The sequence below is a fragment of the Rhineura floridana genome, chromosome 9 (genome assembly GCF_030035675.1).
Source record: "Rhineura floridana isolate rRhiFlo1 chromosome 9, rRhiFlo1.hap2, whole genome shotgun sequence".
NCBI lineage: Eukaryota > Metazoa > Chordata > Lepidosauria > Squamata > Rhineuridae > Rhineura > Rhineura floridana.
The window spans coordinates 119,735,076-119,753,319 of NC_084488.1; the positions used below are offsets into that span (position 1 = coordinate 119,735,076).

The window sequence follows — 18,244 nt, forward strand, 5'->3', positions numbered from 1 at the left end:
CCAAGTCTGCCAGTCTCCTTGTGATCAGGGTACAGGCTGAAGAGAGGTAGTGGGCTCTCCGACACTGGAGGCATTCAAGAGGCAGCTGGACAGCCATATGTTGGGAATGCTTTGATTTGAATTCCTGCATTGAGCAGGGAGTGGACTTGATGGCCTTACAGGCCCCTTCCAACTCTACTATTCTATGATTCTATGACCCATTTACAAGACTAGGCTGCCTGTGGATTTATTATTGTTACTGTTGTTACTACTTTTATATCTGACCTTTACTCTAAGGAGTTCAAGGTGGCATACATAGCTCTCCCACCCTTCCAGATTCTCGCAACAACCCTGTGAGGTAGATTAGGCTGAGAGTTGGTGACTGACCCAAGGTCGCCCAGCGAGCTTCATGGCTGAGTGGGGATTTGAACCCTGGTCTCCCAGGGCCTAGTCTGACACTCTAACCACGAGATGCATGCAGAAAACACGCTGCATGAAAATAAAATTGGTGGTGGGGAATTCTTGTTACCTTAACACCATTATTTTGAAATGTTTACCAAGTTAGAACTTTTTTTTTGCACGTAGAGCAATTGTCTGTTCTCTCCATCAGTAACTGGTTGTTTTCACCTGTTCCCCACCAGGTACTCCAAATCCCATCAGGCTTAATGTATTTAATGTTGACTTTCTCATCTTATGCAAACATAAGTACACCCTAATGTATTTGCCTCCTTCACTTGGCGCTCTGTTATCTGGTTTTCTATTCTCTTTGACACCTGAGAAATTGTTTTAATTCTCCCCACCCCGCTCCGCTTTCACAGCAGAATCATTCATTCAGTCACTTAATTAGATGCCCTCTTAATCGTTTTGCACGATTGCTTCTATCAGATCACGTACAGAAAGTACTTTGCTTTTATAAGTTGGGGTAGTCAATATGGTGCCCTCCAGATGTTTGATGGACTCCAATTCCTATCATCCCTGACCATTAGCCATGCTGACTGAGGCTGATGGGAGCTGGAGTCCAATGGCATCTGGAGGGCACCACGTTGGCTACCACTGTTCAAAGCAGATCTTAGGATGCTTGCTCAGAAAAGTAATTTGACAGTGCAGTTGCTGGTTTGTGAATGGCTTTATTTTTTATCTGCTTGTTTGTTTCCTCGTGCTCAGGAAAAATTGTGTTCCTTTTCATTTGGCCCTTTCAAAAGGGTGTAGCCCCTTGTCACACAGGCACCTGGCGTCTCAGTTTCACAGGTGCTGGGATGCAGAAACAAACTGGTCAAGTAGTTTGTTGTTTTTAACACTTCAAGGCAACTCTGCTTCCCTCTAATGAATAACTAACATATTTTGTGGTTAAGAAATGGTTGGTATTTTTTTCCCTCCTCCACTCTCCCCTTCCAAAGTCTCCTGTGTGCAAACTGATCACTCAGCAGCATCGCTCAGAGGTTAATGAAACAGGATTGACTTGTTAGCCCGAACAAAGTGGGAAAAAGCAGCCCTTTGCAAAATGACTGCCCCTTGGGAACTTTGAGCGTTGGAGATAAAATGGATTCAAGTGGGATCTTTGGAGGGAGTTTTGTGTTTGGTTTTAAGATCATCTACATGCCGGCCACTGAAGCAGAAGGGAAACCCCATGGATGTTCATTCAGTGGGCAACACACATTTTGGCTGCTGTTGGCAGTCAGAAACAAAGGGTTTTTATTGTTTGGAATTAGCTCTTTTTGTGTAGTACCTTGCACGGAGCTTAGCTTCAAACGGGAGTTTTCCAAACTATCTGCTCGGCAGTAACTCTGCATGTTGTGTCCCTCAGAGTAAAAGTGGAGACTGTATTTGGGCATCGTGCCAAACCATAGTTTAGTGCGTCAAGAATGAGCCACAACCAAACTTTGGAAGCATTCAGGTCTTCTTAACCACAGATTGTCTTGTTATCCAGACTGACAAACTGTGGTTGATGCTAACTATGGTTTGTTTGAAACAAGCTAACTTTAAACTATGGGTTTTAATCAGAGCTTGGAAAAGTTGCTTTTTTGAAATACAACTCCCATCAGCCCCAGCCAGCGTGGTCACTGGATTGGGCTGATGGGAGTTGTAGTTCAAAAAAGTAACTTTTCCAAGCTCTGGTTTTAATGCTGACTTGGTTAAAGGAACAACAGTTAACATTAACTGCAGTTGAGACTTTGGACACTAATCTGTGGCTAATTGGAAGTGAACGTTTCTGAACTCCACCTCGTGGCCATGTTGGAGGAGGCAAGGGAAACATAGGAGTCCAAGGTTTGTTGTGGCTTGTCCTCATCACACTACACTATGGTTTAGCGCATGGTGGGCAACCTTTTTCCTGTCCAGGGCCACATTCCCCTAGGGGTAATCTTTCAGGGGCCACGTGTCAACTGAGGGTGAAGCCAGAAGTTGGCAGTGCCAGAGACAAAAACTGGATGAGGCACCCTTTTTTCTATCCCTTTCTGACACCCCCTTTTCTCTCTCACCGTGCTCTTACCTGCCCTGTGGGCTGCCAGGTGAGGGGGCAGGTTGCTCTTGCCAGAGGTCTGAGCTGGGTGCTTGCAAAGGACTTTTGAAATTTGGCTGAGGACAGCATGCGATCCTGTCCACAGGTTAACCACTGTGGAAAACAGGAGGCTGGACTGGACAGGCCTTTAGTCTGATCCAGTGCAGCTCTTCTTACGTGGTTTGGGAACTACTGTTGTTCAGCAAGATTACTTATTTTCGGGGGGGGGGGGGAATTCAGTGCCCTCTGAAGCATGTCTATTTGGAAGTGAAGGCCACTGAGTTTAATGGAGCTTACTCCCTGTGAAGCGTACTCTGGATTGCAGACATTAAAGGACTACAGGTAGCATTTCCAAGAACTAAGGGTGATTTGAGATAGTTTTATATACAGCTGAGGTTTGTTTAGGAGATGGCACCAAGAGGTGACCTGTTCCCTATTTGGGCCATAATCATTCAGCCCTATAAATGAGGTGTATTAGTATTAGCATTGATAAAAAAGAATGCAAACTACTGTGTGGATTTTGCACCTGCCATTAAAACCCATCTCAAATCAAGTGATTTGTACACCACTTCTAGAAAAGATTCAAATCTCCAGTGGAAGGAAGTTCCACTGTCCAATCTGTCTATGTGCCTGTGTGATATGGGCATGACACAAAGATAATTCTTTTCTGGAAACAGGAACAGGGAGACTTCTCATTAGTTTTCCCATTATATAATTGTTTTTAATAGAGTGCTTTCTGTTTTTAACCATTCTGACCTCACCTGGCCAGCATTGAGTTCCCGTAAATTATGCTCCCATCACTGTGAATATTTTAATTAGAGTGAGCTGCACCCTGTATCAGAATGGCCTGGACTGATGGGACCTATAGCCCAAAACATGTGGAGGGCACCAGGTTGGTGAAGGCTGGCACAGGGCTACTTTGAGGGTTGCCTTCTTGATACAGGATCAAGAGCAGGTTCGAGAAACCTAAAGGAGCACTATATTAGTTTAATGCAGTAGAGGCTGTTGGCACCATGTCAGTGGGTTTAGGCCAAACTTTCAAGGAGGTGTCCGTAGGTTGACAAGGTCAATGGAAATGTTCCAGCTGTGGTTGACTCCCCCCCCCCATTGCTCTATCCCAAATTTGTGGCATTCTCATTTTGCAGTTAATGCCTTTTGCAAGCAGAACCGAATGGATATTAGAACACGAAGCTGTCAGCTCAAATTGTGCACAGATTAAACAAGTCATTCATTGTTCCTTTTGCAAAGCTAAAGATGCAGGATGTCTTTGTCCCACGAGGTACATAGATGCCATTTCTACTTCACTGTTAAATCCAGTCCTTTGTACTAATGCACTGTTATTGCATGGAGTCTCTGACAACTTGGTCTACAAAGATTGCATTCTGCTAATTCGTATAGAAAAAAGAGCATCTGGTTTAAAAGCGCTGCATAGATCTCCCATTCTTCATTGTGTGTAGCACATTTGTCCATAGATTTCTATCATGGGTTGTGAACAGCCTTTTTTTTTTTTTTGGAGACATCTAGTAAAGGCGCATGATGGAGTCTACATGAGACTGTACCACACCACGGAATGTGCGTAGAGGTTTGCTTGCTTTTGTCAAAATCTCCCTGCATGGAAAAGCCAGCACACCCGTAAGAAGCTAGAATAACTTTTTCACACATAGGAAGACTCTGATATGGAGCATGAATGATTCCTTTTTGTCTATATTGTGGAGGTACAATCTCATGAGAAGCTGTACTGTGCACTTCCAGTAATGTCCTAAACCATCTTTAGCTTATGGTCACATCCACAGCATACATTTAATGCACACCTAGAGCACGTGGCTTCTCCTAAAGAATCCTGAGAACTGTAATTTACTATGGGTGATAGGAATTGTAGCTCTGTGAAGAGTAGACTACCGTACCCAGAATTCTTTGGAGGAAGCCATGTGCTTTAAATGTATGCTGGGGATGTGACCTCTTTTAAATCAGAGCTGTCGACCTGGCGTAGCAGCTCCTATCCAGGATTTTGGAAAAAGGTCTCTTTTAAATAGAAATACCACTTGGAAACTTTAGCCTTACCCTTTAACTCCAGGATGGGAGACCTGTGGCCCTCCTGACAGCGTTGGACTCCCATCACTCCTGACCATTGGCCATTCTGGCTGGGGCTCCTGGGAGTTGGAGTCCAACATCCTTTGGATGGCTGCAGGTTTCCTATCCTTGCTTCGACTGGTTCTGTGCAGAATGTCCATGTTCCCGTGTTCTGATGGGCAGAATACCTGTGCAAGAAAGTACACGTTCCTGCAAGGAGCACCAGTGGAATGGGGTGGGGTTGGGTGGCGAGAATGATAAAGCCCTCTTTTGCATTAGAACTGTAGCTGAACATAAGAACCTAAGAAGAGCCTGCTGGATCAGGCCAGTGGCCCATCTAGTCCAGCATCCTGTTCTCACAGTGGCCAACCAGGTGCCTGGGGGAAGCCCGCAAGCAGGACCCGAGTGCAAGAACACTCTTCCCTCCTGAGGCTTCCGGCAACTGCTTTTCAGAAGCATGCTGCCTGAAGAAAATGCAGGATTTAAAATAAAACCCAGAAGTACCAATTCAGGCTTCAATCTATGTAGCTCTTTTTTGCATCAGTTGTTTAAAAAAAAAAAAATCACCCCAGGAGTATTTATAGCTGGAAAAACAAGTTCCTGGTCTTTAAAAGTGTTTGCGGTATTCTTCAGAATTCTGCCTGTTCAAGAGCCAGTGAAACAAGAAGCAGAAAAATAATTGCATCATACAGATGGTTCTTTTCTTTTTTTAAAAAAGTGACTTTCCAGGTGGTAAAGGGGCACTGTTATTATTGTTAGCATTTCCTCTCTGAAAGAGAGGGGTGTGTGTGTGTGTGTGTGTATTAGACCCACCAAAGCTCTCTAGTCAGATATACTGCATCTTGAAACACAACCCTGTTGCAAACTATAAGGCTTTGACTACTTTTTTTCTTCTAGACTGTGCTGACTGTTTGGTTACAGATTTCTCTTTGAACTCGGAGAGGTTAAGTGTACTATCCATGGAGGTAAATCTACCTCCCCCCCAAAAAAATTATTTTTCTCCCTCTCTGCAGTATGATAACATTTGGTAACTTGCAATCGTTCACTTTCCTGCTGTCAACTGGCATCGCCTTCGAACCTGGAAACTACCCAGGGAGACTAAGCACACGTTTACCCCACAGATCTAACAGTCATTCCCATCTTCCCATGGTGTCTTGGGAACTCTAGCTCGGTGAGGGGAAGGCAAAAGTCCTAACAGAGTTCTTGACACCCTCCCCAAACTACAATTCCTTGCATTCTTTGTGGAATTCCATGGGTGTGAAGTGATATCAATGTGTCCTTTTGAGTCCTTGGAGGATGGAGGCGGGGTGGTTAGCAAAGGGTGAAAAATCTAGACTCTTCTATCCAGCATTCTGGATAAACGGAAGCAATGTTTCAACACAGGGAGGGTGCCCAGGGACATTTGCTTGGCCATGTGGTAAATCAGAGCGCTCTCCACTGGGGATGACTTTTGCACCAGATCCCTTTACAACAGGGGTGGGGAACCTGCAAGGGGCCCTCCAGATGTTGTCGGACACCAACTCCCATCAGCCTCAGCCACCGTAGCCAGTGGGCAGGGATGATGGGAGATCAGGTTCCCCATCCCTGCTTTCAAAAGGCGCCATGCAGACGGGAAGTTGTGTGGGCGAATGTTCATACTTTTTGGGGGGGAAAATCCCCTTAATGTTAAAAGGCGAGAAGGCAATAATGATTTCCTTGGCATCTAATCTTTCTATATGAAGCCAATAATAATAATAATAATAATAATAATTAGGCAAGTATTCAATGCTGTGATTACCCCAACTAGAGTAAGCATTTTACTGTGTGGTTTTATTTGGGCAGACAAGGTTGAAAAGCACCTTCCTGGTTTGTGCTCTCTTCCTTTGTGTATGTTTTTAATCTGCTTTCCTCATACTAATTCTTCTTTTTCTCCTTGGCTTCTAGACTTAGACACCAAGCCCACAAAGAGCTGTATGCCTACAAACAGGTAAGTCTCGCTTTCGCTCTCTCTGTAGTTGAAAAGCTTGCCCACAATTTCACTTGTGACTAAAAGAGGTTTTCAAGCTATACAGTTCCCACACACTGTGCATGGCACTTTGCCGAGTTAACAAGCCAGAAGACTTGGCCTCTGCCCCAGGGAACTTGCAATTTAGAATTTGCCACCGAGGGGTAAAAGATGAACATGGGGGTAACTAGGAATGACTCTGTGACGCGTACTGGCATAGTTTATCTTGCTCCTGACAAACCATAACCTGTAGCCAATGTTTGTTCCATGGCTTGTTGTTTGTCCGGAGGGAGATAAAGCAAACACCTGTGTTTGGGCATCATGCTAAGCCAAACCTCTGCTTGGCTTACAGCAGCACAGCAGGACCAGGCACAGAGCAAAGCAGCTGCGATCTTCTCTCTGGGAGTTTGGGGTTTTACCCAGGAAAGTTGTCCTGTTAGAGCAAGAACTTCCACTTGTACAATGGAACTTCCTGTCCCCATGTCCCCCTCCAAATCTGCTCCGGAGAGTTGGGGAGAACCTCAGAACAGATTTGGAAGGGTCACTGGGGGAGGAGAAGAAGTTCCATTGCACAAGCAGAAGTCCTGATGTGAACGGAATGACTTTGCTGGATACAACCTTTGCATGCTTGCCTGTCCACATTAAACCATGGTTTGGCTTAACATGGCATGCAAACTGGACCTGAGAGTTACTACTCAGTAACACATGCAGAGGAATGTACTATGCTTCCCTTTTAAGGATCCCATAGAAGCCATTCAATACATACGTCTTTTTTTCTCCTTACATTTTATGAATGGGTAATATGTTTGCGGCTCCATTGGCTGTGTGGTGGGGGTCCTTTTTAGCCTGCCCTGCACTTATATTATGGTGAGCTGCTGTAATTTTGAAGCTGCTTTTAGACTTTTGCAGCCAAGAATTTTGGAGCAACGGGCTGCTGTGAATATCAGGCCAGCAGATCGTGTTTTGTAATATTTATTTTCGTTTTCATTATGTTTGTGCTGGTACAGTCCCTCCGTCTTGAATGTATCCTCTTTCCTTGCAGGTTATTCTAAAGGAAAAAGTCAAAGAGCTCAACCTACATGAGGTAAGCTGGTGTTGCCCCACCCATGGTGGGGAGGCCCTCCCAAGTTACCTATTTACAACTCTGAAGGGCTACCAGTGCCATGGGCTTATGCCACAATGGAGAAAACAATTTCCATTGCTTTTTCAGAACTGAACATCTGCATGCACGCTTGATGTAGAATGGAGTCTATAGCAGGGTCCCACCCTCCAGGACCTTCTGTCTGGCCCTTGGAACTCTTGCCAGGGCCCTCGCTAGCCCCACTTCACCCTCTCCTTGAGTGTTTTTGCCTGGCTGCAATGTGTCCTTGAACTCCGACAGTGCTTCCTGATTGCCTGGATGCAGGATAGAGAGGAGCGTGTGTAGAAGTTATACTGTTGTACACAGATAGAATCTGCATTCATTGCTCTGCCCACTTTTGCCTCTGGCCATGCCCACCACGGGCAAGTGGCCCTCAGAAGGTTGCTTAGAAGGGAATGTGGCCCTTGGGCTGAAAAGATTTCCCCCACCCCCTGATCTAAAGGCTGTTTCCATGGCTTTTAGCTTACTTATCCCTCTGATCGCGTGAGCGTGGTCCCATCTACAATTCCCAGAATAGCTCTGGGAACTGCGGCTCTGTGAGGGACATTTGTTGTTGTTGTTGTTATGTGCCTCCAAGTCAACTACAACTTACGGCGACCCTGTGAATCAGCGATCTCCAACAGCATCTGTCGTGAACCACCCTGTTCAGATCTTGGAAGTTCAGGTCTGTGGCTTCCTTGTACTTTGTTCTTCCCCAGTAGCTCGTTGAGTGCCTTCTGACCTGGGGGTCTCATCTTCCAGCACAATCTCGTGTTGCATTTTGGATACTCTGTTCACAGGGTTTTCATGGTAAGAGATATTCAGAGGTGGTTTACCATTGCCTTCCTCTGAGTTTAGATGCATCTTAGTCTGGTGTCTCAGCTTTGACCATTCCGCCTTGGGTGCCCCTGCTAGGAGTCTAGCCTCTTGGTCTAGGCTCCGGACGGCATTGCTCTCAGCTCCTTCAGCACTCTCAAACCCCCTCACCACATTAAGGTGTGCATCCTAGAGGGGGTGAGGGAAATAGTGGTCTCCAAACAACTCTCAGCATATGTAACAAACTGCCGTTCCTGGGATTCTCGGGGTGGGGGGAACCCATGACTGTTTAAAGTTGCATGATACTGCTTTAAAGCTGCAGTGCAAATGGGACCCGTGTCTGAGCTTGGACAGGAAACAATGCCATTTCAGCCTATGTGGTGATCTGTGTGCTGCATTTTGGTGGTGTCTTGGAACAGTTGCACGGTGGCCTCATGCTTTGTTGTTGATGAGTTACTTGGTTTACTCTTAGTTTACTGTAGTTTACTCTTCACTGAGCTACAACTTCCAGCACCCTGAACAAGATTCTTTTTTTTGGGGGGGGGAGCCGTGTGCCTTAAATATATCATGCGGATGTGATCCTGGTTGGCCAGAGGGAGCAGTGGAACTAAAGAGATAGGCACACACTTTGGGGACCAAATCACGTTAGACGCCTTTTAAAGCCTTTATTGTAATGTTCCTAATAGGATGGACAAATCTTGTCTATTTCAGACTCCTGTTTTTTCTAGTCTTAAGTTCAGTTCTCCTCATGTCTGCATCAGAAGTCAGCATGACAATTCATGTGCGTTTTTGATCACATTTTGTCTCATATCTTTATTTATTTGATTATATTTATGTATTAAGACATTTCTGTAAATCCCCTCACAAAAATAGTCACAGGACAGTTTACAGAAAAAGAAAAAAGAAAAAAGGCAATGTCAAAAAATAAAAATCCAAAGTATTAAAATAGTTTTATATGCAATTTTTGCCTAACATGCATATTTTTGCAAGCCATTTCCCCTAATCTGCAAGGTAGTTTTGTATGTTATTTTCACTAATACACAGTGGCTGCTGGTGGCTCCATGTCAGTGCTGCACCCTGGGCAGCTCCTTGAAAGTTCAAACTAAAACCCAGAGCAGATTCCACTGCCCCACTGACACGGAACCACCAGCCTCCACTGCTAATACATGTATTTTCCCCTAATATATACACATATTTGTATGCATGTTTTAGTTGGGGTCCTGCATTGCAAAATGCAGAGAAGTGCAAATGGTGCTTCAGGAATTGTGAATTAGGTAGGTTCAGATTAAACTGTGCACCAAATATCTCTCTCATCCCTAGTTCTCAGTGCCATTACTTTCCTCCTTGCCATGCAATTTCAACTGCCTCCTTTTCTGCTAAGCTGGGGGGACAACCAAGGCATAGTTCATCCTCTTCTGCCATCCATCCTTTTACCCTTGGCAATAAAGCCGGCATAGCTGTATCTCAAAGGATGTTATTGTTATAATTATATTTATCTGTCTCATTTTACATGGAAGCATCTCAAAGTGACTTAGGATGTAAGAACGAGAAACATTAAAACCAAATATAAGAACAAGAGTGAAGTAAGACCCCAACAAGCTCATTTGTCCCCTCCTGATGGCAATAATGCAATAACACAGGAGATGCATCACAGAGCAACAATAAAGCAGAACGACGTGTGGACAGCCCAGTATAAATCCACCACTAATGCACTATTGTTGCAGAATACACCCACAAGAAAACCAACAGTCTGGAAGGGCCCTGATCTCAGCAACCACAGAAATCCAAAAAAGGGACACCAAAAATGATTGCAAAGCACAGACATGTTGGTACAGCAGCATTCAGTCCTGGAGATAACCCTGGCCCTGAGTGTTGTAGATTAACTTTGAATTGCATCTGGAGATGTATTGGGGGGGGGGAATTGAAGCTCTGTTAAAACTAGCAAGATGCTCCAAACAGCCGTTGCCAGTCAGTTGCCTAGCTGCTGTATTTCAAGCCATTTGACGTCTCTTGAATGGTCTCCAAGGGCAGCCCCACATACTTGGTACAGTTGCCTAAACTGGAGAGTACCGGGGCACGGATAGCGGTGGCCGAGTTACTTCTGTCTGAAAGGAGTCACAACTGCACCAGTAGTGCCACTATAGTGGGATGTGGGAGAAATTCAACTCAGTCCACATTTATTTATTTATTTATATTACATTTATGAGAGCCAGTGTGGCGTAGTGGTTAGAGTGTTGGACTACGACCTGGGAGACCAGGGTTCGAATCCCCACACAGCCATGAAGCTCACTGGGTGACCTTGGGCCAGTCACTGCCTCTCAGCCTCAGAGGAAGGCAATGGTAAACCCCTTCTGAATACCGCTTACCATGAAAACCCTATTCATTGGGTCGCCATAGGTCGGGATCAACTTGAAGGCAGTCCATTAAATTTATATCCTGCTTTTCCTCCCAGAATTTGCACTGTCTGAAACAATATAAGAACTGGAACACAGCCATCCTTTGAAATGTGCACTTTTCTGGATTTTGCAGTACAATTCTCCAGCCAAGAGACAATGTATATACTGTGGTAAAACATGCATAAAAATGCATATATTAGTGAAAATAACATGCAAAAGTGTGGATATTGGAGACAGGGAACTGCATGCAAATATGTGTATTAAGAGAAATTTGACTAAAATGCCAGTGAGTTTTCATGAGATCTTTTCTTAAAAAAAAAAAGAAAAATTGCAAACTGTTGTGAAATGTGGAGAGTTGATTGGAAAAAATGAGTAATCAAAATTAACAGATGAGACCATCCCTAGCTAGAACACGCCAGGCAGATCTGTACAACAGACTCAGCTTGGTTTAATGAGTCCATCTCTCCAGGGAATTCTGGGAAGTATAGTTCTGTGAGAGAAGTAGGGTATCTCCATTAAAAAAATTATGAATACCCTCCCTAAACTCCAGTTTCTAGGATTTCGTGGAGAGCTGGGGAACCATAACAGTTAAACATACACAAAAATTTAGATATGTCCAGAAAGGCATTAAACCCTTCTAACATTCAGTACTCTGTCACATGACCTGGGAACTTTCTTTATAAATAACTTGGAGCTTTTTCCCAAGGCAAGTTAGATCATGACTCGTTTTTCTGTCTGAAGAAGAGCCCAGTGTTGTCTGAAAGCTTGCCTCTTTCCTTCACCAGTAAAATGAAACATCATCTGGATCACCTTGTCATTGACCTATTTCTGAGCTCAACAAGGATGTTATTGATCTCTTTTAACTGTTGAAATCTGGGAAGGAGGGAAGAGAAGTTTGAGCCCTCCTAAATTACTGTGGCGCCATCAGCGTTGACAGAGTGAGTCGCAAAGACTCTAAATTTAAACTTTGGGACATCAGAGAGACAAGGGGGGAGGGTGGGCGGTGCTGGCCCCCACTATATGAGCTCAAAGCCCAGACTTTATGCAGCACAAACACGACCCTGCTGCTCAGAGGAAGTAAAGCAAAGGAAAAAAAGAAGAAGTTTGGTTATGCAACTGGGCTGCCCTTGCCAGTTGTCACAGAGATGAAGTTATTTATATATGCTATAAATCCTTATGCTGGCTGGAGAGTCCCAGTGGGCCCTGGAGACGGCTGGTAAGGAGTTATGTGTCTTTCTCAAAAGAAGTGGCTCCTACTTGGGCACATTTTCCTCCAGTCCCAGCTTTGCTAAGAGACAAAGTTGCTTTTGAACTGCGAGGTACAGGTTAAGGCCTGGGATCCAGAGGGTATTGTGTTCCCTTTTCTGTGCTCACATCAGCTCTAAATAGTGTGGAGAGCCTTCTCAAATGTAAGTTAGAACATGGCTCACTTTTCTATCTGACGAAGAACCTAGTGAAATCAGAAAACTTGCCTCCTTCGCCAGGGAAATATATGGACAGAGATATTTTTTTTTATCCTCCAGAGCGTTTTTTGACAGAAAGTGGCCTCCAGTATTCCATTATCATCTTGTGCCCTTTAAACTCCTTTCAAAATGCTGACTGGGGATTAGGTTTAAAGGAAATTTGGGATGGAGCGGGGTGCGGGGAATGGCACCTAGTGGTGGCATTTTCCCTCCAGCAGCTTTCAGGCCTGAATGGTTTTTTTAAAAAATCTTTATTTTTTTTAAAAAATGCAGTTAGGGAGCCTGGAATAGGGATGACCCACAAATGCATCAGTGCCCATGGGGAAAAATCCAAGTTGGACCCACATCCATCCCTCGTGGGGCACAATCCACTAGGAGGTTCTTTTTGAACTCACAGGAGATGTGCAAGAGAAATGCCCAGTTGGGTTGTGGTCTTCCCTTTTCCCTTCTGTCACCCTTAAAAAAGTAAATGTCCTGCCTTCAAGTCCATTCCGACTTATGGCGACCCTACGAATAGGGCTTTCATGAGGCTGAGAGGCAGTGACTGGCCCAAGGTCACCCAGTGAGCTTCATGGCTGTGTGGGGATTCGAACCCTGGTTTCCCAGGCCATAGTCCAACGCTTTTATTAGCACCAGTGTTGTTGTTGTTTGTTTATTAAATTTATTTCCTGCCCTTCCTCCCAGAAAGAGCCCTGGGCGGCAGACAAAAACACTAAACTGGTGCCTAGAATCTGCCGCTTGAAGCACCTGCCTTTGCTCGCTTTGCCTCATGGCAGGGCAGCCCCCTCATTCTGAAACTCTGGAAAGGGGGCAGGGGAACCTGGCAGGCACATATGTGAAAGGCGAGGCCAGCCCTGTTGTGAGGCAACCACCTCAGGCAGCACATCCTGGGGAGGAGCAGCAGAGACAGCCACCTGGTTGTTACTAACAAAGCGACCGTGGCCAGTCCCCTCTGTTGGAGGACAGCACTGTATGTCCTGCATGGCCTGTCCTGGCCACCCCAAGCAAGGCTGCTGCCTCAGATGCAGTGGAGGATGCCGTCCCATCTCTAGTAGGGAGCTCTTTGTCCACTTGGCTTTGGTGCATGCAAAGGGCAGGAGGAGCCATCTTGTCCTTCGCCACAGGCAGCAAAATGCCTTGGCCAAAGATGAGTTTTTGTTGTTGTTATGTGCCTTCAAGTCGATTACGACTTATGGCGACCCTATGAATCAGCGACTACCAGTAGCATCTGTCGTGAACCACCCTGTTCAGATCTTGTAAGTTCAGGTCTGTGGCTTCCTTTATGGAATCAATCCATCTCTTGTTTGGCCTTCCTCTTTTTCTGATCCCTTCTGATTTTCTCAGCATTGTCTTTTCTAGTGAATCATGTCTTCCCTTTGTATCTCTTCTGACTCAGACTCCTGGAGAACCATAGGATAGGTGCAAAGATCCCCCCCGACCCCCCCCCCCTCTCCTTCTGGTTCTACTGATGCTGAAGGCAGCAAGTGCATTCTACGGAGGAGCATCTTTTGCTTTCACACCTTTGTAACTCAGCTTGTGTCAATCCTGGACTTCTTGAACCAGTTCAGGATGGAGGCATCAGTGCCCACAGGCCAAGAGAAGCCCCACTGGGTTCTGTATTTATATGAAAGGGATGGTGATGATAATCTTCATCATATACAAGGTCAAGCAGATAAGAGAGGCCCAGAATGCTTTAACAATCGATCCCTCTTCCCAGGGAACTCTGCAACTGTAGCTCTGTGAGTGGAACAGGAGGTCCCCTAACAACTCTCAGTACCCTTAACAAACTACAGTTCCCAGGATTCTTTGGGGTGGGGAAAACCATGAGTTGTTTAGAGTAGTGTGACAGCTGCTTTAAATGTGTGGTGTATAGACCTGAAGGGCATCTCCATCCTCTTGTGGTACAACCAAATCTGACAGTTAGCATTGATAGGAAAACACAAAAGATAAAGATTGCAAAAGGTAGAACAGAAAAGGATGCATTTGTCACAGAATGGTGGAGCTTTATTTCTTATACTAACGAGGCAGATAGTAATATTGAGGTTAAACCTAAGAACAGCCCTATAGCTGGGTCAGGCCAGTGGCCCATCTAGTCCAGCATCCTGTTCCCACAGTGTCCAGCCAGTTGCCCACAGGAACAGGATGGAAGGGTCTCGAGATATTCCGCAGTCTATGGATTTTGTAAAGGTGAACAACTCTCCTTCTGTTGTTTTCTTTTTCTTTGTGTCTAGGTGCAGAAAAACCTGTATTTTTTAACATACTTTCCTTGATTCTTAACACGATGTCACAATATTTTTAATTTCCTGGTTTTGTACCCCACTGTTCTGTTTGTTTTGTTATACCTAAAAAATAAATTAAAAATATTAACAAAGAAAGGCATATTGATATGGGCCCAAGAAACATCCTATGCTTCTTATTTCATTTTAGGATACCATTTGTTTGATTGTTTCTCCTTATTTCATGTTGGTTTTCACAAGGAGCTCAAGACTTTGAGCGTGCAGAAGTCTTGCTTACTTACCAATCTGGATTGGGGGTTTTTTTACAAGCAACTGCCACTTGCTTTTAAACAACACACACATTAAATACAAAGATTTGGTTGGCTCTGTGTTGATGAAGCTGTATCTTCTGAGTTGTGTAGAGGACATTTCTGTTGATGTTCATCCTGTATGGTGGGGTTAGATGCCTTGCATTTTGATTTTTCCCCCTTTTAAAATTCTGGAAGCATTCCTCTATTGTTTTATTGCATATACAAATATAATAAACTGACTCTGTGAGCTGCATTAGCAGTCTTTCCCTGTCCTTTTATGAAAGTGTGAAATGCTTTGTTTTTTCTTTTGAAATCTGTCCACGGCCATTATGAATGCAAAATGGGTTTTTTTTCTGTCTCTGTATGTGATTAGCTGATCTTTATTTTTTCCTTCCCTTGTTGCGTTTTTCAGATCTGTGCTGTTTGTTTGGAGGAATTCAAGCCCAAAGATGAGCTGGGAATCTGTCCATGCAAGCATGCCTTCCACAGAAAGTAAGCGCACAGAAATTCAGAGATGAATGTTTGCCAAAGCCTCCAGCCTTTCTTGCAAACCTCTGGGGCATTCTGTGTTGTTGGCAACCTGTACATTTGGGGGAGCGGGGAAAGGGAAGGGAAATCTCTGCAGATGGGCCTCAGCTGGTGAGGCTGCTGACTCCTTCTTTTCCTTGAGCATTGTGCCTAAATCTAAGAGGCAGGTCCTATAACAGTGGTAGCCCCAGAGGGAAAAGCCTGTCATGCAATTTCAGGCCATGGGGCACCCAGTTCTGTACATCTGTTGCCATGCACAATTAAAGGAGCATCAGTGGTAGAGCATCAACATGCATGGAGAACGTGCCTGAGACCTCCAATTAAAAGGGTCATGGCTGGCAGGGCTTAGAAAGTAGATGGGACATAGCCAATAGACTGAAGTTGCAAATACAAGGGCTTTTTTAAGAATACAAAGGAGACGCAGGGAACCTTTGGCCCGCCAGTTGTTGCTGAACTACAACTCCCATCATCCCTGGCTATTGGCCATGCTTGCTGGGGCTGATGGGAGTTGTAGTTCAGCAACATCTGGAGGGCCAAAGGCTGCCCACACCTGGTATAAGGACTATTTATACTGGCCTATCTAGATCAGTACTCTAACTTTCAAAAGTAGCCGAGAGGAGGACGCTGAGAATCTCGCCAGCAGAGGAAGGCAGACGCATTCCCTGAGCAGCATCTGGTACCTGGAGCTATCCTGTCACTCAGCATGGCAATGTAAGGGTTCCAAGCCTTAGGGAAGAGGATATGTGCCGACCTTGCATGCAGAAGGTCCCAGGTACAATTCTCAGCTTCTCTTTTTAAAGGATCAGGTACCAGTTAATGGGAAAGGACCTTCTCTGTCTGAGGCTCTGGAGAGCCACTGCCAGTCAGAGTATGCATTGCTGGGGAAGATGGACAAATGACCTTGACCTTGTGTCACATGGGTAGGGACCATAGCCCAGGGCTGTACTTTAGCATGCAGAAGATCCCAGGTTCAATCCCTAACATCTCTGATTAAAGGATTTTGTATATATGGTCTGGAGATTTTCTCTGTGCCTGCAAACGCCACCGGGAAGAGGACCTTTTAGGGTTAGGGTGCCCCCGCCATGGATTATCATCATCATCATCACTGTTATTATTATTATTAATGATGATGAGGATGATGATAATGATAATAAATTCATATACCTAATAATAATGATGATCATGATGTAATACATATGTTGTTTTTGGCAGTTTATATACTCCTTAATTGCAATCCTCCCTAAGCAGTGTATAAACAACTCAGTACAGTGAAAATAAAAACCAGTTAAAACTATACAATAATAAATACAATTTAAAAGTAAACAACATAATAATAGTTGTTGTTGTTATTTAATTGGGGGGCTGCCCTACCCTTATGGCTGCTGACAGAGGCTGCCTGAACTGAACGTGCTGTTTCTGCGTCCCCCCGACAGGTGCCTCATTAAATGGCTGGAGGTGCGGAAGGTGTGTCCCCTCTGCAACATGGCCGTTCTCCAGCTGGCCCAGCTTCACAGCAAGCCGGACCCCCACGGACCCCCACAGGAGCCCCTGCCCGGGGCAGCAAGCATCGTATAGCTGCTCACAAGCCGCACACTTTTCCAGCACAACCCATCGCCCAACAGAGCCATGTGGACACTCGCCGCTCTCTGGACCTGCCGCTTCTGGCCTTGGGGGCTCTGCCAGGGTTCCTTTTGTCTCGTGAAGAGCTTCCAGGACACACTCGAAGGAGGAAAGGACAGGTGCTCGGACTGCGGAAACATCCGTAGCGCAGAGCCCACCAGCGCCTCCAGAAGGCAAAATTGCAAGCCTTGTGGGTTTGGCTTTACTTTTTTGACAAGAGCACTTTACAAAGGACGTGTGTATAAGTCAGGTGCTGGTCTTTGGATTGAGTGGCATGGATGCTGAAGGATGGGGTGAGGCCTAAAGCCGAGAGCAATGTGAGAGACAAACGTCAGGAGCGCAGAAGGCAACTTGCATGTGACATGCGCCCCCTCACATCTCAGGATGTAGAGACTCCATGCGCTCCTTGGGGGGGGGGGACTGTGCCCCACAGTTCCATTGCCGGTGGTTACCTCATGCCGAATTGCCTGTGGCTTCTGGAGCAGAACAACAGCAAGGAAAATCCTGACATGGTTTCAGAATTATCCATAACAGCTGAGGAACTCTCTCTCTCTCTCTCTCTCATATGTGGGATAGAGAGCACTAATAGAGCCAAGCCCACCCACAGCTCTCTGAGGAAGAGCGAGTGCCTAGAGACCCCAAAATGATGCACAGAACATATTTGGTTAAAAGTTAGGCTAACATCCACCAGCGGTCTGATGGTTTCTGTTAGGCCCCTGAGAGCCACGCTAGCTCAATTTCTGCCTCGGATTCCTCAAGTTCTCTGAGAGGGAAGGAGAAGCAGATCTCAAAAATTCCTGTCACATTAATGGACAACTTCCTGGAAAATAACAAGGCCTTGTCCGCATCCTGCAGAAGAGGCAGGTTATCAATCTCTTGGGTCCAGCACCAGAATAGGGGAGGGGGGCCCTTTATCCCACAGTGTGAATCCCATATGCCAGCACAGAAGGGCACACACACATGTAGAGTTAGAATGCGTTTGAATTGAAAATAAATAAAATGAAGATGACAGATACGGTGGCCCTGGAATTTGAAGTCTTAGCAGCTTTGCTAGTCTTAAGTGCAGATATTTTTTGGTGGTGGAGATCGCCTGTGAAATCCAGGCGAGAGGAGGTGTGAGAACATAATAAGAACCCTGCTAGCTTGACCAAAGACCCTTCCAGTCCAGCTTCCTGTTTCCCACAGCAGACAACCAGATGCCGTAACGAGAAGCCTGCAGCAGAACATGAGGGCAATAAATCTCT

The 18,244-nt window shown here is 45.3% G+C and overlaps 1 protein-coding gene across 7 annotated transcripts in view; it reads left to right on the top strand.

Annotated features, from left to right (window-relative positions):
- The window catches only part of RNF24 (ring finger protein 24), a 75,605-nt gene extending 57,590 nt beyond the window's left edge, over window positions 1–18,015 (top strand). For all 7 annotated transcript variants that reach the window (XM_061583481.1, XM_061583477.1, XM_061583480.1 and 4 more), the window contains 4 exons: window positions 6,470–6,512; window positions 7,573–7,614; window positions 15,265–15,344; window positions 16,814–18,015. In XM_061583481.1, coding sequence (XP_061439465.1) covers window positions 6,470–6,512; window positions 7,573–7,614; window positions 15,265–15,344; window positions 16,814–16,955 — 307 coding nt within the window. In that variant the 3' untranslated portion in view covers window positions 16,956–18,015. The remainder of the gene's footprint in view (window positions 1–6,469; window positions 6,513–7,572; window positions 7,615–15,264; window positions 15,345–16,813) is intronic.
- Window positions 18,016–18,244: the final 229 nt, after the last annotated feature.